This window comes from Xenopus laevis, chromosome 4L (assembly GCF_017654675.1).
Source record: "Xenopus laevis strain J_2021 chromosome 4L, Xenopus_laevis_v10.1, whole genome shotgun sequence".
Taxonomy (NCBI): Eukaryota; Metazoa; Chordata; class Amphibia; order Anura; family Pipidae; genus Xenopus; species Xenopus laevis.
This window is the reverse complement of record NC_054377.1, coordinates 97,457,288-97,481,146: the sequence shown is the minus strand read 5'-3', so window position 1 is coordinate 97,481,146 and position 23,859 is coordinate 97,457,288. Positions and strand designations below refer to the sequence as shown.

The 23,859-nt window shown below is 38.3% G+C and overlaps 1 protein-coding gene across 1 annotated transcript in view; it reads right to left on the bottom strand.

The window, feature by feature from the left end:
- slc44a3.L (solute carrier family 44 member 3 L homeolog) overlaps positions 1–23,859 on the bottom strand; it is a 46,306-nt gene that overhangs the window by 5,516 nt on the left and 16,931 nt on the right. The window contains exons 3-12 of the mRNA XM_018258536.2: positions 23,643–23,785; positions 22,695–22,831; positions 21,025–21,118; positions 17,111–17,280; positions 14,940–15,029; positions 8,349–8,473; positions 7,094–7,280; positions 5,726–5,891; positions 5,027–5,183; positions 2,386–2,469 (exon numbers count right to left, since the gene is read on the bottom strand). Of these exons, the coding sequence (XP_018114025.1) occupies positions 2,386–2,469; positions 5,027–5,183; positions 5,726–5,891; positions 7,094–7,280; positions 8,349–8,473; positions 14,940–15,029; positions 17,111–17,280; positions 21,025–21,118; positions 22,695–22,831; positions 23,643–23,785 (1,353 nt within the window). The remainder of the gene's footprint in view (positions 1–2,385; positions 2,470–5,026; positions 5,184–5,725; positions 5,892–7,093; positions 7,281–8,348; positions 8,474–14,939; positions 15,030–17,110; positions 17,281–21,024; positions 21,119–22,694; positions 22,832–23,642; positions 23,786–23,859) is intronic.

Sequence of the window (23,859 nt, the reverse complement as noted above, 5' to 3'; positions counted from 1 at the left end):
TTCAATAGTAAGTTAAAGCTATGAATGCGGTCACACTTGTGGAACTGCCTCACAACTGTCCAGTTCAGGTACAGTGTCATCTGAAACTTTAGGAGAAAAATAGTGTATTGCTGAGATTCAGTTTTTTACAGTCCAAACCATGAGTATTTTTCAGGATGCCCTATAAAAAACCCTCCATGCACCTGTTATAGGTTAGCTCCTTGTTGAACACTAAACTGTGCCTTATGTAGTTTAAATATGAAATGGAATTATAAAAAAGTGGGGTAATTATGTAACGGAATTGCTCTTCAAAAAATGTACAGACTTTCTTTCCCAAATCATTTAACACATGCCCTTCAGTTCTCCACCAGTTTGACCCTTGGTATTTAATCACTGATCCCATAATTATAAAATGTAGCAACCTGATGCTTTTTTTTAACACCTTTCTCTGTTCTAACGTAGCCAAGAGTTTGTTGGGGTGGCTATCCCTGTGTAAAATACAAATAGCTCTACATGTATTTATCATTGTGGGGGAAATGAAAAAAAAACATTCCAGAGGTCTATAAAGGCCTTCTCACAGTAAGCTTAGAATATATGTCGGGCTTTAGGGATATGCTTAAGTCCCAGAGGCAATAAGCCAAATCGTTCCGAGTGGAGCTTTTTTTGTTTTTAGGACAAGCTTGCTGGCCCACAATAATGACTGCTTTGTGCAACAGCTGAATTCACCCCTCAGTTTAGGGATCCACTGTAACAATATGACTCACATGAAAGTGATAACCATAGCAACGCAGACTTGCTAACCAACCCATGGCTTTTCTGGGATTGAGACTTTGCTGCTGGAGGAGCCTCTTGCCATGAAGTGCCAGCCCACAGTCTTTAACCCTCTTGTATTAATGAAAACTCTTCCAGCAAAAAAGAAAAAAACATATAACTGCAAAGAGATCTTAAACCATTAAAAAAACCCAGTGGATTCAGAAAGGTTCTTATGTAAGAGAACTAGTAGCACCAGAATAATCTGAATTTTGCAGGCTCAAATCCACAGGGCAGTACATGGTGAGCCATGGACAAATATACACTATACTTCCAGCTTTGTTTTCTTTTCTCCTGGGTTTGGAACATTTTTTTAATCAAATTTTTAATTGATACATTAAGAGGCACATTTATCAAAGGTTCCTCGAAAAAAACTCAAGGAAGGCTGCAAACCTCCCTCCCATTGACTTACAGTAAACACCAATTCGGCAGGTTTTAGGTGGCGAATAGTCGAATCTGTTCTTAAAGGGCCAGAGTATGATAAATCTTTTGAAAACGAATTACAATTTTTTAAATAACTCGAATAGAATTTGAATAACTCCCTAGTCGAATTTGAGAGTTTTAACCATAAAAAAAAAAATCGAAAATTTGAATTCGAATTTTCAATTCGACCCTTGATAAATCTGCCCCTTAGAAAAATCATCCTAGCACCTGCAAATGGAAGGCCAGAAATATAACCCGTTTTAACACAAGGGGGGGTTATTTATCAAGGTCCGAATATCCGAACCTCGAATAATTTGTGGTTTTCGGAGGAAAATCCGAAACCCCGACATCTAAAAGCTCTCAAGGTCCTGTATAAGTCAATGGGGAAGGTCCCAGTGTCTGCGCTGATGTCCATACAGATATCTGATGAGTTTGTGGTTTCTGCGCAAAAAACTCTGCTCTACGATAGTTTTGTATCTACTATACACACACACCATAGACTTCTCAGCTATATCAAACTGGTCTGGTATCAGCAGAGCAACTGCATGAGAGACTTATGTAGACTGATCTGTACTATCCACCCACTGGAAGAGCTGATGGAATACAATGTTAAATAGCAGGCCAATGAAAATCTTGATTGGCAGATGTCCCCACAAACATACAGTACTTAACATGGTTATCACTCAGAGAGAACCTTGCCTCAGGGGTGGCAAAAAGCAGTGCCTGGTAGCTTTAAGTGATTAATTTCCAGTTCTTAAATGTATTTCTTCTAGTGCAGAGACTGTAACTGTGATGCACCCCCAGACCTCCTCCAGCACTGGAAAGGGGTAAGTGTGGGGGGTGAGATGGGGCAGCATTGAAGAAGCCACCACAGTGCAGTATGCCCCCTGTATAACACCCATATTTTACAGTGAGGGTGCATTATTCACTATATAACTTTATATATTTTGCAAGGACTTGTCTCCAGAAAGTTTATATTTTAGTCTACTAAATGTGCCCTTAACATATGAATTCCTTCGTTTTCACAAACACCACTGACTTTATATATGCCTATACATTTACCATACATTGGCCCATAGGTCCAGTAGTCTGAAAAAAAAGTCTGTGCATGTTTCCTCATCATTAAATAATAAGGAACGCCCCTTTATTCACAATGAAGTCTCACAACTATACCTGATCTAAGTATTTCAAAAACTTCTCAAAGCAGAAGGAACAGCTGGCACAGCACTTGAGACTCCATCTGGTACACACATTGTCCTGTAAAAAAAATACATATTTTAAACAGGATTTGTTTTAATACAAATACAATACACATACTGCTAGTAAGGACAGACCATTTTAATCACACACTTTCCTGTGATAGTAGGTTTGCTACTACACAAAGATTGATGAACAGAATGTCTTTTCCCACAAGAGAAAATATGTTGCTCTGGAATAAAACCAACTTGTTTACCAGCTGCAAGAATCTGCAGAGCAATAACCTCAGTTACACTGCCAAACAGGAAACCACATTAGCAGTGACATTTATGAACCGACACAAAAGAAAATTAAATTTTTATACAAAAACAAATCACTGACAAATCCCCAATGTCATGCTGAGAATAACACAGCATAGTTTCACTGCAGTTTAGTGCATGTCGTAACAGAGGCAAAGACTGACATGTCTAGTAACCCATGGCAACCAATTACGGGTCTATAACTGCTTGGATATTGAAAGCAAACATCTGCTCCCTGTGGATTATTAACCCCTCCTCAAACTGTGACCCTGTAACTTTATAACCCCCTATTAGAGAGAAGAGATAATAATGAATAAAGGTAAAACTCCATGTGAAACATCAAGGACAAATCAAACATAAAATAACTTGCCTAAATACCTAATCATCACTGTCTAATTGAGACTTTTCATGGGTCAACTTCCTATGATACGCCCAGAAGTGAAAGTACTTTCTCCTGGGTGATTCCCATAGGTGATGGGGGTTGTCAAAACGATCTGAAACTATTCAATTTACAGCCAACTTAAAGATGAAATTAACCTTATTCATTATATAATCATATAGATTTATGATGTTCTTACACTGTTTATTATTATTATAATGTTGTTTTTTTAAAAAACTTGTATATTTACACCAGTAATGCCCTATCATTCCTGATCTTAATACAACTGAGAATATGCGGCACTATTAGAAATCAAAGGTGCACAAGCATCTAAATAACTGGAAGCAAATCTGCCTGTAAGAATTGGTCAAAATCACCCCCGAACAGTGTGAAATGGTGGTATATATTTAGCACAATATGTACTAAAACAAAACATGTATTATTGCTGCAGTAGAGACTGCATACTTATGCAAACAGAATTTTATTTTCTTATTTTGTTCCAACTTAGAATAATGTCTCAGTGGACAGTGTTACTAATGTTTCAGTATTTTGAAATAAATTTATCATAAAATTCAAGTAAGAAAACTGAGGGGTGCTGTGTTTGTCACTAAACACTGGATATTTTATCTGGTGCTTATTGCAGAGTACAGGGGGAGCAAGAGCCTTACTGGATGAGTACTAAGGGGAATACTTTTGTGCCCCTTAATGATCTTGCACTTGCGTTCCCAGGGTCATACATTTCTAGATAACTTATTTAAATGCTACAATATTTTTTCAATTGAGAACATATATTTTTGTTTGCTTAAAGAGGATGTCCAGTTTTTAGCAAAATAAAATATCTTCCAAAGTAAAACCAAAAACAGCTTGTTTTTAAGTTATTAACAATGCAGGTATGCTCTTACCCTCATCATCAGAGGAGAGAAAGACTCACACAGAGGACAGCGGATTCCAGTTCTACTGCACATTCCCTTGCTGTCCACATTCATTTGCACTTCATTAATCCTTCTGGATTGAAATACCAATGAATGAACAGCAGTGCTGAATGTGCTACTTAACCTGCCCTCTTTCAATCTCTGGATCTGAGTAGTGGAAGGGATGCTTGGCAAACCCCTGCTTCAATGGGGAGAGTCAAAAGGACGAAATGGTATTTGATTTCAATATTATTATCTTATAAAGGAACCATTTTTGGGATGCCCCATTGGGAAAATGTTTATTTTGCAAACTTTGGTAGGACTCTGCAAAAAATGAGCATCCCTTTTAAGTATTACATATCAAACTAGTCACCTTCACCAAACTAGTTATAGCAACCCTACCATATGAATAGAAATTCTCTAGACATAAAGTTAGCAATACATATTAAAGTATTCATGGTCCTGCAGCAAACATACCTGTAGTGCAGTGATCCCCACCCAATGGCTAGCAAGCAACATGTTGCTCACCAGTGCCTTTGATGTTGCTCCTAGTGGCCTAAAAACAGGAGCTTATTTTGGAATTCCAGGATTGGAGGCAAGCTTAGTTGCATAAAAAACCAAGTATACTGCCAAACAAAACCTCCTGTAGGCTGTCAGTCCACACAGGGGCTACAAAATAGCCAATCACAGCCCTTATATGGCACCTCCAGGATCTTTAGTCATGCTTGTGTTGCTCCCAAACTCTTTTTACATTTGAATATGGCTCATATAAAATGTTGGGGACCCCCCACTGTAGTACATAGACTGCTTGGACATCTGTTCATCTGGTTCATAGGCCAAAGGAAAATGCTTCTGCTAGGGACTCAACAAACATGCTAACTGCTGTCCTCAAACACCATACCCTGTTTATTATTACCAGTTGCTTTGGCCATATACTACCAAAAGGCAGACCAGCTTTACAAATTTTAATATCTGACTTCTCTCTTATACTGTATTGCCATGTGGAATTCTATAAATGATAGACTTACTTGCTTGTTGCTTAGCAGTTGAAAAGTGTAGAGTAAAACCATTCTTGGGATTCTCAGTAGTGTTATTAGAAAGGATCCAATAATTGCTGTCCCAAGATGATACCAAAACACAAGTGATAATGAAGACAAGATTGGGTGCCGAATTTTGTTCTTATCTCTGAAAAAAACATTGCATTTTACATAAAAAAAAACACAAGATTTCTGGAATTTGCACGAGTTGGACCAGCCAAATTCCTTACCCAAAGTAAGCCTTCAGGATTTCATATTTTATCATATTGCCATTTTTTTTGTGCTAAATTCTGCTGCTAGATGGTGCTAGAGTGCAATTCTTTCAGTACATTGCTACAAGGTTATTGCACTCTAGCATTGTGAGTTAAAAACAGGGTGGCATATTTGCACTTTTCCTTTTTGTTAATAAATAAGCCCTATAGTATCCGGTAAACCTTTTCCTGCCAGAGACACAGGCTTTTAAAAGGTGCTTTGTAAAAACCGTGTTGCTAGACAACACACCTTTCCCGTAGTGCCACATTAAACCCAAAAATTGTGGTGCTACTTGTTGGCAGGCTGTCACCATGCTTGCATTGATATCATTGGCAGGCAAAGGGTTAAATATCTATTCAGTGGGAAAACAAATGGACAATATACTGATCTCAGTGCAATTTCCTTTATTATTAGAAAGCAGGACTGCTGTAAACATACCTATGTAAATACCAAGACACTGTTGCTCCTGAAATAATCATTTGCTGGCACGCAAGAAAAAACTCGCTAGTCCAAATAAATCCAATTAAATGATACCACCACATGTAGCGGATCCCAGCAAGTGGTTTATATTCTACTTGTCCCTCTGAGGAGACTTGTGCATTACCTAAATTAAAAGTAAATCATAAAGAGATTGTCATCAATGTTGAATATTATGCAGAAAATAAACTATAATCAAAAGATAAACATGCACAAAAAAGTCCAACTCCTACCAACCAACCACTACTAATTGTATATCAACCATTAACAATGAAACATTTGGCAATAAGAATGTAGGATGTTCCCAAATGCCCCACTCAAGACTATGTGTGTTTGTATCCATTTTGTAATAAAACAAAATGTTTGCCTCCCTGAAAGTGAACATTGCACCTGCAGTTCCATCCTAAAATTCTGGTTCTTTCTGAAAGCACATGACCAGGCAAAATGACCTGAGATGGCTGCCTACACACCTATATTACAACTAAAAAAAATATACTTGCTGGTTCAGGAATTAAATTTTATGTTGTACAGTGAATTATTTGCAGTGTAAACAGTGTCATTTAGAAATAAAAACTACATCATAAAAATCATGACAGAATCCCTTTAAGACTAAATCAACTCAGTGGGTTAGTATGTCAGGGTTGACATCTGAAATGCATGACACATTGGATAATCCTATCACAGTAACTACACAGAATCAACACCTCTGTGAATTTCAGATGTCACCTCTCTGAAGAGGTACAATGTGCCGTTGTGATTGGACTAGTGGAAGAGTTTATATGCTGAGAACTTCCCACACCAGACAGTTGAACTGAAGAAGCTGCTCGGATGAGTAGTGAAACGTCTTCAATAATTACTCAGCAAGTTCAGTTGTTTTTTTAATTACTTATATTAGATATTAAGCATAAGGTATTTTCCCATGAAGAAATAGATAATGACCATGAAATATGCCAAATGGTTAGAAGCAAGAGGTCCCACTGACACCTGGGCCCACCGGGAGTATACCTGGTATCCCACTTGGCCAGTCTGACACTGTGTGTATTGATTGTATAATTAGCCTATGATTAAGTGTCTGTAGAGATATGAAACACATGACTTGGGGCAGCTGGGAAATTGACAATATGTCTAGCCCCATGTCAGATTTCAAAATTCAATATAAACAAATCTGTTTGCTCTTTTGAGAAATGGATTTCAGTGCAGAATTCTGCTGGATCAGTACTATTAACTGATTCATTTTGGGAAAAAATAAATTTCCCATGACGGTATCCCTTTAACAAAAGGTCATTTTTATTTTATAGCAGAGAATGAAAATGTAACTTTTTAGCATACCTGATGTGCCTAAACTAAGAAGCACAGCCACCCATAGCACCCAGTAGAAAATAAGAAGTATAAATGTCCAAACTGGTTGCAGCAGTAACAAAGGCATACATCTGATAAACTTGCTGGTAACTAGAAAGAGCTGAATGGTCATCTGGATACTTTTTCTCAGTACAAAAATTAATGTCAAAAGGACAATCTGTAAAAGAGAACATTGTTAAATATAAACCTTGGTGGTACAATGTACTGCAGGTTTATTTAACTAGTAAGTAGCATCAACAAATGGACACTGCATATATTACAGGTATGGGACCTGTTATCCAGAATACTTGGGACCTGGGGTTTTCCAGATAACAAATCTTTCCATAATTTGGATCCTCATACTTTAATTCTACTAGAAAACCATCTAAACATTAAATAAACCCAATAGGATGTTTTTGCTTCAAATAAGGATTAATTATATCTTAGTTTGAATCAAGTAAAAGGTACTATTTTTTTTATTACATAGAAAAAGAAAATAACTTTTAATCATTTGGATTATTTGGATAAAATGGAGTCAATGGGAGAAGGCCCCTTCTGTAAATTCTGAGCTTTCTGGATAACGGGTTTCTGGTTAATGGATCCCATACCTGTTTCTGCAATCTGCTTGAAAAAGGAAATGCTTATAATCTTAGTTAAACCATGAAGGTGTCACCTTTACATTAATGTTGTCATTTTCATATTTTACTATACCTTGTTTATGCACACAAACACATAAAAGTACAGATACTATCATTCAAGTCTATCAAGGAATTTCTTTATAAAAATCCACACTTCTAAATCAGTCTGGCCCTGACATTATATTGCCTTCTTCATATATCAGTTGGAATGACATGCACACACAAACACCCGACAAGTCTTACAATGAAAACACAGTGGCTTGACAATAGGCCATTAATATAAATGGACCAGTATGGGATCTAACTCATCCACAATCTTAAAATTAATATTTCTGTATCATGAAGCATTGCCCAGTGCCCACTGATTTCTAGTTATGCAACTGTAGAGATACACCTACTGCAACTGTAGATGGAATATGTAGTCCCTTCAGAATGCACCATAAAGATTTAGCAATAAGCATTTTTAGATGCTTGCCAACGGAGCTTCTCAATGCTCAAGAGATAAAACAACCAGAATAGCTTCATGTGCCATTGTGCAGTAAGTACAATACTAGATTGTTATTTGGTAATATGCATCTAGAATTATAACGAAAACATTCAATACTTACAGTCACTAATGTTGCAATTATAGCAAATCCAAGTAAAAATTTAGCATTTTCCTTTTCAGTTTCCAATTCATAACTTGGATCATTGACATGATCATAATACAGCCACCACAGCACTCCCGAGACAACTAAAACAACAGATAATCATGTTAAACACATGCCGTCCAATTTTATTGCCAGCAACACCTGGACCCACTCTAGTTCAATAAAGTCCCATATCCAGTGCTTAAACGAACATTATTGAACTAGAGTGGGTCCAGAGAAGGGAAACTAAGCTGCTAAAAGGAATGAAAAATATGAGGAAAAATTGGCCAAGTTGTGGTTGTTCACGCTGGAGAAGAGGAGCTTAATGGGGTTGTTCACCTTTGAGTTAACTTTTAGTATGATGTAGAGAGTGATATTCTGAGACAATTTGCAATTATTTTTCATTTTGTATTATTTGTGGTTTTTGAGTTATTTATGTTCTTATTCAGCAGCACTCCGGTTTGCAGTTACAGCTATCTGGTTGCTAGAATACAAATTACCTTAGCAACCATGCATTGTTTTGAATAAGAGACTGTAATATGAATAGGAGAGGCCTGAATAGAAAGACGAGTAATAAAAAGTAGCAATAACAATATACAGTATTTGTAGCCGTACAGAGCATTTGTTTTTAGATAGGATCACTGAAGAAGAAGGCAAATCATTCAAAAACTATAAAAAATAAATAATTAAGACCAATTGAAAAGTTGTTTAGAACTGGAAATTCTAAAACATACTAAAAGTTAACTGAAAGGTGAACCACCCCTTTAAGGGGTAATAAGTAAATTTATACTTACCGTAATTTACTTTTCCCTTAGTCCCTTAGGCAGCACCATGAGATTTATTTTGCTTTCCCTTACATGTAGGACAAGTGAGAAAAAAAGAGTTAATTCTCCCCACCCATAAATACCAGCTACTCAAAACCCCCTCTAGTGTTTTTTTTTTTTTTTTAATAAGACACACAGACCGATGCTTAAGTATTTTATTAGGGCGGGTAATTTATTGCTGCCTAAGGGACTAAGGGAAAAGTAAATTACGGTAAGTATAAATTTACTTATTCCCTTACGTCCCCTACGGCAGCACCATGAGAGTTAACGAGTAACAAGGGAGGGTATCTTCATATCGCCTTCTGTAGTATGCTACTGCCATAGGAAGCTTCCTGTGAAGCCGAGATGTCTACCCTGTAGTGCTGGATGAAAGTATTTGGATTACTCCAGGTTGCCGCTCTACATATCTGATCCAAGGATACATTGGCTGCCTCTGCCCATGAAGCAGAAATTTTCCTAGTAGAGTGTGCCTTGACAGGAAATGGAGGATTGAGATTATCCTTAATGTAGGCCGTCTGGATAGTCTCTCTAATCCAACGTGCTAATGACGGTTTCGAGCTCTTTAGCCCCTTATTTCTTCCGCAAAAACTGATGAATAGACTTTCAGATAATCTAAATTCTTCTGTACTCCTTAGGTAGGCTTTCAGAATTCTGCCTACATCCAAAAGGACTAGTTGAGAGCTGTGGCCTTGGGCTTCCTGAACGTTTGGTAGAACAATCTCCTGATTGATATTATATGTATTGACAACCTTAGGTCTGAAATTAGGAAGGGTTCTCAAGACAACACGGTCTGGAAGGAATGTCAAGTAAGGCTCCTTTATTGATAAAGCCTGGATTTCGCCAACTCTTCTAGCTGAAGTAATGGCTACTAAAAATAAAGTCTTGAAAGATAGACACTTAATGGAGATATTTTCCAGAGGTTCATAAGGTGCTTCACATAATTTCTTCAACACCCGAGGTAGGTCCCAAGTAGGAGAGGATTGAATGAGTCTAGGCCTGATCTTTGAAATAGCCTTGACAAATCTTTTAAGAAGCGGTAGAGTGGACAAAGATCTATTTTGGAGAGCAGATAAAGCCGAGATCTGCGCTTTGATAGTATTTACCGATAACCCTTTATCAAAACCTTCTTGAAGAAATTTTAACAACACCGGCACAGAAGGTTGAGTCTCTGAAATCTGTTTCCTCTTGCACCAGTCTCTGAATCTTTTCCAGACTCTAGAATAGGACTTGATAGTAGAAGCTTTTCTGGATTGAATCAGTATGTCTACTACTTCTTTAGAGACTCCCTCCGACTCTAAAATGGACCTGTCAGTCTCCAAGCTGTCATCTTCAATCTCGCAAGATGCTGATATGCCAGAGGCCCCTGGGTCAATAGCTTCGGAAAGTGCGGGAGAATCCAATACTGTCCTCTGGACATTCTCATTAACAGAGAGAACCAACTCCTCCGAGGCCAAAATGGGGTTAAGAGAATTGTCTGCACTCTCTCCAATCTGATCTTCTGTAAAACCTTGGGAATCATAGGTATTGGGGGAAAGATGTAAACTAGTTGGAATTTCCACCTGATTGACATGGCGTCTATATAATCCGGACGATCTAGTCTGTTTAAGGAGCAAAACCTCTGTGTTTTGCGATTCTTCCTGTTGGCCATGAGATCTATCTCTGGCATTCCCCATCGATCTGTAATTCTCCAGAATATGTGTTGATCTAGGGACCATTCCCCTGGAGCAATCTTTTTCCGGCTGAGATGATCCGCTATGAAATTCTCCTTTCCTTTTATATGCACCGCCATCAGACGAGGACTGTGTCTCTCTGACCAATTCAAGATCTTGAATAGCTCCTGATTCAACAAGGGAACTCTGGTCCCCCCCTGCTTGTTCAAGTAAGCCACTGTGGTGGAATTGTCTGAAAGAATCTTTATGCTTTTGCCTTTTAGTTGTCTTTGGAAACTCATAATGGCTTTGTAGACCGCTCTCAATTCCCTGAAATTTGAGGACATGGAGCTTTCCATTGGATCCCAAATGCCCTGTGCCGTTAGATGGCTCAGATGGGCTCCCCATCCCCATTGAGAGGCATCCGTAGTTAGCACTATCCATTCCGGCTGTTGAAAAGATAGACCCTGTACTAGGTGATTCTCCTGAAGCCACCATTCCAACCTGGATCGTGTCTCTGCGCTGAGACATATCTTCATATCTATGGAGGAAACTTTCCGATTCCAACTCATAAGTATCTCTGTTTGTAAAGGTCTCATGTGTAACTTCGCCCAAGCGACAGCCTCTATTGATGCCGTCATGAGACCTAGGACTCTCATTAAGCCTCTGATTGTCGAAAGAGGGTTTCTGATTATCTCTTGAACAGCTTCCCTCAAACTGTAAATCTTGTCCTGGGGAAGATATAACTTCATTTCCGCAGATTTGATGATGAGTCCCAAAAATTTTATTGCTCTGGATGGTTCTAGGGTTGATTTGTCCCAATTTATTATCCATCCTAGATACTGAAGCAGCTCGATGGTTCTGTTTAAATGTTTCTTTAACAGCGCTGCTGACACTGCTGTAATCAGCCAGTCGTCTAGATAAGGTATAAGAGTTATCCCTTCTTCTCTTAGAACCGCTGCTATCGAGGTCACAACCTTGGTGAACACCCGAGGTGCCGTTGTTATCCCAAAAGGAAGAACTCTGAACTGATAATGGTGCAGAACTCCTTTGATGAACACAGCAATCCGAAGAAATTTCTTGTGAGCATGAAAAATTGGAATATGCAGATAAGCATCTTTGAGATCCAAAGAAGCCATATAGTCGCCTCTGTCTAGTATGTTTATCACCGACCTGATGGTTTCCATACGAAAAGTCTTCTTGTGGATGAACTGATTTACTTGTCTTAAGTCTACAATCGTTCTGAAAGTCCCATTTGGCTTGGGGACTAAAAAGACCTTTGAATAGGTTCCTCGATGAATCTCCAGTGGAGGCACTGGTTCGAGAACTCTGGCTGAAACAAATTCTGTGATGGCCTGCTCGAGAGCCAGCTGTTTGTTTGGAGAATTTAAGGGAGTAAGAATAAACCTCTGAGGAGGTAGACTCAGAAATTCTATTCTGTAGCCTTCTGCAATTAATTGGAGTATCCATGCGTCTGCAATGGTTTCTTTCCATTCTGGAAAGAAAAAAATTAATCTGCCCCCTACCGGCAGTAAACTTCTGGCGTCAGAAGGATGGCCTTTTCTTTGGTGGGAAGGTTTTCCCAAATCCTCTCTCACCTCTGGAAGAATTGAATGCTCTATTGGGCCGAAAGGAATTTGTATCGTTCCTTCTTCTGTCTCTTTGAAAGTAGTTATCTCTTTTAGGTGATGTTCTTCTATTCCGGAAAAAGGAATTTTTGCTCCTATTTGATTGGTTTTCCTGAGGAAGACGCTTATTCTTAGAGCCTGACAAAGATTCCAAAAGTTTATCCAGCTCTGATCCAAAGAGACGACCTGGTTCAAATGCCATGGCACATAAGCTGTTTTTGGATACTGAATCAGCTGACCAGGTTCTTAGCCATAAAGCTCTTCTGGATGCTGTAGATAAAGCCATAGTTTTCGCAGCTAGCTTAATACTTTCAATGGATGAGTCACACAAGAACTCAACTGCCATATTGACCTTTTCCAGGGATTCCAGAAGCTCCACACGGGATATGTTGTTGTTGATATCCTCCGTGAATTGTTTGAGACAATGCCTGGTTGATCTAGCCACTGCCGAGGCAGCCAAGGCTGGCTTACAAATAGCTGTACCCGTATTATAAACTCTTTTAAGTAAGGACTCCATCTTGCGATCCATAGGATCCTTTAATCCTGAACCATCTTCCACAGGAATGAGTGTTTTATTAGACAGTCTGGCAATGGCTACATCTACTTTCGGAGGAGTCCCCCAGGACTGTATCTCCTCTTCCTGAATGGGAAACAAAAGCTTTTGTCTTTTTGTTATAGACGGAGGCTTTTCAGGATTTTTCCACTCTCTAGTCATTAAATCTTTCATGACTGGGTGAACCGGAAAATTTTTAGATTTCTTAGCTACCTGAGAAGTGGTTGCCTGCGAATCCTCGCTTTCCAGAGATTCCATCGTTAACCTTACTCTCCTGATCAATTTCGCAGTGCTTTCCACCGGAAACAAGGCTAAGATTTCTTCCTCATCCGAGGATGAATCCTGAGTTGATCCGTCTAAAGATATAGGATTAACTATTGTAGGAGAATTCACAATATCATCCGCAATAGGGACTGGGCCAGGTTGCAACTGGTTAAACATATCCTTCATAGTTGATTTTATAAACTCCTTAATCCACGAAGAAGAAGCTTCAGGAAGTGCTTCAACATCCTTGTGAGCCAGATAGGACAGACAGTCCTTACAAAACCTTTTCCCATAGTCATCTGGGAGAAGTGTGTCACATGCTCTACACTGCAGATGCTTTGACTTCCTGTGTCTTTTGACAGGTGGTGGCTCTAGGGTAGACATCTTAGTGCTGAATAAGGAGGCTGCAACCCAGGCAGCAACGTCTAAGCAGCAGGCTGATCACACTCCTATACAAGGGGAGCGTCTGAACACAGCGTGATTAGCTTTAAAGATCCTCTGGTGCGAACTTCAGCACACCTGATCCGCATCATCAGTGTAAACATCTCTTAACCAATCACGTCAACTCTAAGTTGCGTGTCATAGGTTATCGTCGCCATCTTGTTTATGGGCAACCCTCGGCTGCACAGTCTATTGCGGCGACGGCAAAACCTAAGAGGCCACTCGCACCTCCGACTGAAAGACCCCTTGGGTAATGCAGTCTGCGGTCTTCAAGTCCCCTAGGGACCTGGCATCTTTAATCTAGGAAAAAACCAGAAAGAACGTTAATATGGCATCCACCTTTACGCGGATAATACACTCACCTGCCTACGAAGGTAGGACAAAAAAACACTAGAGGGGGTTTTGAGTAGCTGGTATTTATGGGTGGGGAGAATTAACTCTTTTTTTCTCACTTGTCCTACATGTAAGGGAAAGCAAAATAAATCTCATGGTGCTGCCGTAGGGGACGTAAGGGAATATGATAACTATGTATAAATATATAAGGGGATCGTATAATAATCTCTCTAATGCGTTATTTACCAGTAGGTCTTTCCAGCTGACGCAAGGTCACCCATTCTGATTTTTTTACAGTGAGAGCTGTGAGATGTGGAATTCTCTCCCTGAATCAGTTGTACAGGCTGATACATTAGATAGCTTTAAGAAGGGGTTGGACGGCTGTTTAGCCAGTGAGGGAATACAGGGCTATGGAAGATAGCTCAAGTTGATCCAGGGACTGCCATCTGGAATCAGTAGTTAGGCAGGTTATATATATATAAAAAGGTTGAACTTGATGGACTTGTGTCTTTTTTCAACCTAACTTACTATGTTTATTGTTATAAGCACCTCTTCTTTGCTTATATCTAGCATTGAATATTCCCATTTATCAGAAATAAACAAGTACATATAACGTGAAATGAATTATATTGCCTGTTTTATTGTGGTTCCTTGTAGATTCTAAAGAAAATATTGTTACATCAATAAATTACATGATAAATAGTGGACAGTGATGTAACAATACCAATCATTTAACTGCTTCAACCAAAATTACAGTATATATAACTTCAAGAGCTATTGGTCCCATCTGTTTAAGAATATGTCTTCGTCATAGCAAAATGAGGTTCATTATTGTTTCAGTTTTTTCTTAACATCCAACTCAAAATTCATATACTTACACAGCAAGCCGAAAATAAGAAGGGTTAGGAAAATGTGAACCAGAAGCGTGCTGATGAATAGGAATGTTATGACCATGATTACTGACAAACCTGTTGAAAGAAGGAAAAAGACAGTGTATTTGTTCCTTAAAAGTATGTATTATTTAAAGGAGAACTACTGGTATGATAACTGAGGGGTTTCACAATGTTAAGCACCGCCCAGTGATTATAATCGCTGATACCCTCAGTGCTCCTGTTTGCTAAAAACTGCACCGGCCCAGGGTACGTCTGTAGAAGCTCATTGCCTCCATCTTGTTCGGCTTCTCCCATCTTCTCATTGGTTCACACACATGCACAGAAGATTGAAGAGCTAAACTCACGCATGTGCCTGAGTTTCATACAACACATGGTCAATTTTCAATTGGCAGCTTGTTCGAGCAGATAGCCTGAATAATCAGAACATGAGGAAGTAAAGAGGAGCTGCATCTCCTCTTCTGATGCGCCATACATGATTTTCCTATATCTCCAATCACCAAACCGACTTATACCCAGAGTACATGAAAATAAATTGGGATTGGTGGGACACAATACCCATACCAAATATTATACAAATATCAGTTTATTGTTTGCAGCTAGCAAATAATGCTAAGTTGAGCATCTCGTATAACCCAAGCTAGTTTTCCCTTCATTTATAGGAATAGGGAATTGAGAATGAAAGTAAGAGCTTTCTGTGTAGTGTGTTCTGTTCATTCTTCAACAGCAAATACCTCTCCATGCCCATGTGGCACATTAAACGATTCTTGTCTTCATATTAGTATGTTCAGCTCCAACACTTAAAACTAAGCATTTCCTAGATACCAGTCTCTGAACATGTATATTATTCACAATAATATATTCTTGGGCTGGTGTACAAAGGAGATATTTTCTGAAATAATATACTATATATAGTTACTTGTTTACCCTCTTAAACCCTGCTTTGAGTAAAATGCACAATATTTATTACAGAATCCAGGCAGCTGGTCTAAACAAGTTCATAGATGAATAATACAGGGAGTTGGTAGATGCAAAGGTAAGGGAGTCCAACAGTCCAACAGTCACTCAACATAAAGTCCAGAACTTTAGACTGGGCAATTTGTGACACTACTGCCCCATAAGGGCAACCTCTGATGCATCCTAAAGTCTGTAGGCAAAAGACTTTCTACAATATTAATCGTTTTAAAACTTGCAACAAATAAGTAATTGCAACTTGGCCTACTATTTCGGTAGAGGTGAAACAATAGGTGCCGGAGCAGGTGAGACATATCTCTACGGAGTGTGTGTGTGGTCAGACCACAATTGCTGCACACACAAGTTTTTTTCCTAGTGGTCATGCCCTGTTAACTATTACTTGGTGTTACAGTAATCCAAGTGGTTAGATTCAATCTAAACATTGGTAGATACACTGGTTTAGGATTATGAAGACGGGGTACAGAATAGTGCACAGGAAAAAAATCAATGGATAATAAATGGAATAACATATCTTCCATGCTGTTGTAGTTGTGCATATTTCCTAGTGCTGCTAAAGTTTCTAGGGGAAATAAACATTCACAGATGTCTTAGCATGAGATTTTGGTAGCTGTTGGACCATAGGTTACAGTATATAAGAAGAATATCACCATTAGGATAAAGGTTATTATATTCACAGATCACTCCAGTCACCAGAGATCTAAGTAATGAACGTGACAATTTAGGGGTCTGTTCCATTATATATATTTTTGTAAACAACTTCTTCCATTTCAAAGTGCCTCTAGTTTTCTGTTATATCCTGTTTTTAAAAAAATATGTGTTTTAAAACTGCTGTGGAGCAATTTCAAAAACCCTACAGTAATGCAAACATTGGTTTACAGAATGGATCTCAGACCACCATGGCCTTAACACTTTGTGAGAGAAAGATAGACTTAAACATTTCATGACACTTCATTATACGTTACTAAACATTGGTTTCTGGAAGAAATACAAACTTCTGACTACAGTGCCCCTTTTGGAGCTGAATTAATAATTTTCTTCCTTTTTTATTTGATCTGCCTGGCAGTAAAGAATGCCTTTAAAATAATGTTTAAGTGAAGTGAGTGATTCAATTTTACTTAATATTTAATATAGCAGATAAGTACTTTTCATATGAGTATTAGTATTAATAAGCATTATTTTCTTACCTACAGCAAGAATGCTCAGTCCTATTACATTGTCTCTACCAGCCATGATTCCACTTAGAATACGATGAAAAAAGTCAACCTCGTTGACAACATTTATGAGAACAGATGCAAAACGAGAGTAACAATCAGGGTTCTCAGGAACACACCGATTGAACAGCGGAAATGACTTGCTATGAAACAAAAAAAAAAGGAAATGCACATTATACGTGCTTTTTACATTTTCATTGCTTCATAATACTCTCAGTTTATAATAAAAAATAATCTTTACTAGTCACATGATTATAATTGTTACTCTGTATTGAGGTGCAACTGGAAACTATTGCAGTTAATTGCAGTGAGACATCATTCATTTAAAGGGGTCGTTTACCTTCAAACAACTAGTTGTTTTCCGATAGATCATAGAAATAATAAAAATAACTTTTTCCAATTACTTTCTATTTTCTACGTGTCACCGTTTTTCTAATATTTTTGTTTTTTCAATTTGCAGGTTTATTGTGCAATAAAGGTATATATAACATTAATACGTTGCTTTTAAGGAGCTTACAAAAAAAACCCCACATATCAACATCGTAAGTTATACAGATTGAGGTAACTCAAGAAAAATAAAAGATAAGAGTAGCAAAACCAAAGTAAAAAAAAAAAGAAAAAGAATACACGGCAGTACATGGCAAAAACTCAACTATGCATGAAATCACAATAGGACAGGGTTTTTATCAGATCATGGGAAGCCCTAGAAACAGAGTCATTCAGATACAATGTTTCAATCAGCTGTGATGGGGTGCCACGGATCCCATATCTGAGCACATTTAAGCTTATCCTCTATGGATCCTGCTGCCAAGCGTTCCATAACTTCCCTTGAGTCCAGTTGTTGCATTAAACAGGATATGGTAGGGGTCACATTAAGCTTCCAAGTCCTCGCAATCAGAGTGACCGCAGTATTGAACACTTGAAATAGCAACTTTGGGTTATCATAAGAACAGTTATCAGGATAAATCTGCAATAATCCTATTTGGGGTTGGAAAGGAAGGTCGCATTTCAGTCTATCCTTAATCAATGCAAACACACCAGTCCAGAACGGTTGAACCGTGGGACACAGCCACCACATGTGCAAAAGGGAGCCAATCTCACCACAGTTTCTCCAGCAGAACGGAGAATGGTGGGGTGCTATTTTAGCTATTCGTTGTGGAGTGAGGTACCAACGGTGTGTTACTTTCGTATGCGTTTCCACGTGATTAGTGCAACATGAGGCACCCTTCGAAGCTGTGAGGCATTGTTGCCATTGATGTGACGTAAATTGGGTCTGCAAATCCTCCTCCCATTTTAGCATATAAGGGAATTTGAAGTCCTCTGGCAAGTGAAGTTGTTGCTGGTAGCAGTCCGAGATAATCGCTCTACCATTCCATGCTACGTTACAAAGATATTCAATTCTGGTACGAGGTCTCATGGTTTTAACATTGGGAATGTGAGATTGCAGCAGATGAATAATTTGAAGATATGCATAATATTGATTTTGAGGAAGCTGATATTTGTTAACAAGATCATCAAAACTCAACAAAGAGGAAGCAAAATATAACTGGCCAATAGTGGAGACACCCTTAGAATCCCAAAGATGCAAGTTAACATTCGCAATAAAGTATTTCAATGCTACTATAGGGGTCAGCGGGGATGGAAAGGTGGTGAGCCCCCAATTTTTATTTAAGACATCCCAAATATGTAGGAGAACTTTGGTCGTTGGCAATAACCCTACGTTGGGGGGTCTAGACCGTTGGGGAAGCCAGAACAGCTGTGTCAACCTGCCATCTTCAGCACAGTCAGCCTCCAGATCAACCCAATCCCGTAAAGCAGGTGGGGCCGTTTTTCTAATATTGAAGTGTAAAGTGTTATTTTTCACCTTATAAAGTAGCTCTGGAAGGGGGGGTCGCCGACCCTGTAAACTGTTCTAAATTGATACATTTAGTTGATACATTTCTTATCTTTGTCCCTGCTGAGTAGAATCTCTGGGTATCATTACAGGCAGCTGTTAGAATTGATACAATAGTTGCTAATTCTCCAGAGATGCTGCTGAGAAATGTATCAACTAAATGTTGCAAAATTGTAACAGTTCAGAATCTGCACCTGAAATACTGAGCTGCCAGACTCAAACACCAAAGACACAAACATTCAACTTTAAACTTAGATTTTGGGAAAAACGGTAAAAAACAAATAATGGAAAGTAATAGAAAAAAGTCTTTATTTCTGGGTAACAATATGAAAACAACTGAACTGAAGAAAGTGTTTGGAAGGTGAACACCCCTTTTAAGGAAAGGAAAAATTAATTCATATAATCACCACTAGGTGTCTCCAATTAGTGCTGTAGTAACTAAAGGCAGAACACTTATATATACAGAATATTAAAACAGTTATGGGAAAAATACCCTGAATAATAAGAGTGATTTAAAAAAAAAAAAAAAAAGCCTAAGGGACTTAAGGTAAAAGCCAAAGGGACTTAAGAGCAGTGGTATACTTTTGTAGGAAGCAGTGATGTATTTACACCATCAAGATATCATACATGAATCACATATTTAACAGCATTTATTACATAAAACTAATGAACTTGCTTCTGCAGCTTTCAGATACTGGTAAAGAGAAACAAAAAAAAGGATTCCTAGTCACTAAATACTGTAAATGCAGCACAATGTACAAAGTGCAATATTCACACAAACCATTCTGCACCAGAAATTAGCATCATTTTTTGTAAATATCATGCAAGTTGTAGGGCACACTTTTCCTGTTGCACTGGTGTTGGGATGGTGTCACTTCTGCACATTAGTAAAGGAGAAGGAAAGGCTAAGACTAAGTAAGCTTTATCAGAAAGGTCTGTATAAATACACCAGTAAACCCTCAAAGTAATGCTGCTCTGAGTCCTCTGTCAAAAGAAACACAGCATTACTTTCCTTCTATTGTGTACACATGGGCTTCTGTATCAGACCTCCTGTTTTCAGCTTAAACCTCCAGGGCTTGGCATGAGCATGCTCAGTTTAATCCTCTCCTTCCTCCCCTCCCTTAAGTAATCTGAGCTCAGAGTTATGAGTGAGCAGGGAGTGACTCGGGCAGGACGTAATGTCACAACAAGCTCATATGGCAGCTGCTATCCTAAACAAACAGAATGAGTTTCTAGAGCTGTTTACTCAGGTATGGTAAAGCATTCTACAGGATAAATATAGCGTTCTAGCTTGCATTATTGCGGCTAAACTATTGGTAATAATCTGCCTCAGCAGCTTTCCTTCTTCTTTAATGTAATTACTAATTTGATGCAAGTCAGTTGCAGTAACTAATACAACTGCTAAGGAAACCCAGGAATTAGAAGGTCCTGGTTGCTGGTAATTCTAGGTTCCCTTGAATCAACGTGCACACTTGCGTGTATTTCATCACAGTAAGCTGAAGGTGCACTGGCCTTCAATGCAAGTTGCAAAGGAGCATGTATAGACACAAGTTACTTTACAAATAGTGTGACTATGCACTCAATTTTGCATTCAAACTAGCACTTGCACTTGCATTCATAAATGAGGCTTAATACCCTCTGACATGTCTCCTTCACATTATTAGGCACAGTGTCTCTTCCACCATATTGTGTACCCAAACTTTTGTTTTGAAACAAAAAACAGGGTGTGCATGCAATTCTGGAGTTATACTTGCTTCTCCTAGACCACTAGATAATTATCTCAATGGGCATCATATTGTACTGCAAGACATCTTCTACTTGATTTTATATGACCCAATTTGCAACTGCTATTCACCTATAACATCAGTAACTTCAATAAAGTCCTCCATTTTTGTACGTAGGGATTAAGCATAGTGTTCTTCATCATTAGCTACATCAAGGATGCACACATCCTGTAACTGGAACATTAATGCTATATTTTGTTAATCCATACCTTGAAGGGACTGGGAGAACAGGACACCACTCCAAAGCGTTTGTCTGTGTTGTATATTCGGTGTAGTTCAATGTATACACACATAGATATGAACCTGCATAATAATATACATCTCTCTGAGTAGGGTTTAAAAGGTTTTTTTAAAGGAAAATGTTGCTAACAGTTATATGCCTCATCTATTTGGCATTGTAAAATGAATCACACATGTAGTATATAGCAATATACATTATTAAACTAATATTTAATGCAGTTTGAGTCATTCTCAAGAACAGGGGAGACCCTTGGCAAACAATCAAACGGTAAAATGCATTAAGACTAATGAATGCAGTATTCTGACTAATAGCGATGGGTTACAATTCTGAAAGAATTCTAAAAGAATCGCCTGACCCCTGTTCAGTGTGACCAAAGCAAGAGTGGCTACTGCCTTCTGTCCCAATCATCTAATAGACAACCACAGCTTTTATTTTGCATCCTCAATGAAATATTTTCATTGTATAAAGTACTGGTTCCAAGTATGCCTTATTCGTACCTAAGGCTCTGCGTTTGTCCATACAAGGCTGAAGCATCAAAGTATAAAGTAGTAGAGCCAGGCACTAGCCGGATAACTGCAAAACATTTATTGACATAAAATGTTTTGGCCCAAGCCCTTTTTCAAGTGATAACACTTGAAAAAGGGCTTTGCCCGAAACATGTCGTGTCAATAAATGTTTTGCAGTTAATCTGCTAGTGCCTGGCTCTACTACTTTATACTTTGAAGGATTTTCATTCTTATGTGGCTTGCCAACACTTTTTACATCTCAGTACAACTCTAGAAAAAAAATGTTGAGACCCCTGATCTAACAAGTACCTCTGAGCTGAGGCAGCTTCAGAGGAACTTTTCTAGGTAAAAAATTTACTGCATGTTGTTTTCTAGCAATGCTGATACGTAACTATGGATTTTAAGAAGCTCTACTATTTTTTATACTATAAACTCTGATATATGATTCAAACATAATATTTAGATCATATTTAGAATGAGGAAACTCTTTGCTGTTCCTTGAAATATACAGTGGACTTTGGTCACTCAAAAGGGGTTGTGTTTTCCCAAAAAATTCGAGTTTTTCTAGGGTAGTTTCAGTAAAAACTCAAATTTTTCAGGGTTAAAAAAAACCTCTAACTTTTCGAGATTTATTATGCCCGAAGCTGCAAATCTAAAAATACTCCCGCTAAAATCAGTCAAGGTTATGTAGAAGTCAATGGCAGAGTCCCCTTGAACCATTTGAAGAAGTTTTAGCCTTTATGATTTTCTGGGTTTTTTTTTGGTAATTTGCGTTTGAGTTTTTTACATTCTGTTTTATTCATAAATAAGCAACCATTCAAGTTGTGAGTTTATACAAGGTAGAAAATTTGATAAATAACCCCCAAAGTGTTGTTCTGTTAAAGTGGACTGTAAAACAGTACTACAGGTATACAGGTGTGTGTGTGTGTGTTCTAAGCAGTGGAACATAGTGGAACTTCAGAAGCATATTGGTGAGATTAATCGGCATTTTAATTACGTTTTTGTTTAGTGTTATTGCAAAGACAGACATGTAAGTAGCACCTTTACTAATTTGGCATGGGGCTGCAACCTGATGCCTCAGCATGCACATTTAACTGTTTTGCGCAACTCAAGAAAACTGCATGTAACTCACCATTGTTCTTAGCAAATAACTGCACATCATGTAGCGTGTTTAGCTGTTCCTGAGGACAATTTGACACACACAATGCAACTGAATTGATCTTTAAGTTTCTGATCTCCAAATTGCAAGAATCCAAAAAGAAAACGTGTCTGTCAGAAATAATAATCATCCTTTTAATATTCATATTTACTAGAGTAAGTACTGCTGAAAGAATTAAAATACCTCAGAACATATTTTGGCTGCTGAAAGAATTAAAATGTCTAAAACATATTCTGACAATCTGATGTCCTACTTGTATACGTCTAAAATTTGGGACATTTTATGCACAGATCACTTATGTTTTTGCATAGTGACATATTTTTTCTTACTGTCCCTCTAACATTGGAGAACATTTATAATATTACTCTATTTATTCTAAAACAAGATTTTATTTTAGAGATTGAACAACAATAGTTCTTCATGGTTTATTAGAAACATTCAACATTGTGCTCATTTTAAAGTAGAAGGAAAGGGTGCCAAATGATATTCACACATCAGTGATTTTAATAGTTTACCTGATACCCCAGATTGGAGCTCCTGTTAGCAGGAAACTGCACCAACCTGGTGCACTTATGTGTGAGCACCACTGAGCGATCGTCTTCTTCCACTTCTTTCTTCTGTTGCCCCTAGCCATTGCACATGCAGTAGAGTGAAAGAGTTGTGTTTTTGCTAATAATTTGGCTCTTCACACTATTGTACATGCACACCCAGCATGAAGAAAGAAGCAGCAGAAGATCTCTCCATGGTGGTCTCACAAAAGTACCCCAGGCTTGTGCAATGTTCTGCTAACAGAAGACCTGGCCTGGGGTATCAGGTAATTGATTTTAATCACTGGGGGGGAGGCCCTTGTTCTTTAATATGGAAGGAGAAAAAGCATATCAAATAAATTATTTTACAGATTATTTTGACAAATGCACTTACTTCCGGTATGTCATGTCTTGTCCAGAAAAGGGGGCATTTTGAATAGGAGTGTTTCTTCTCCCACAGACGTTTCCATAGCTATCATAGCCAAACACAAGTCTCTCTGCAGCTCCAGCCACCAAAGCATATCCTGCTATGAACACCTGTACAAACAGAACTCAATCCTGTAAAGCAGCCCAAGTGTGGAAGGGCTCAAGAAATAAATAACTTAAGGAAG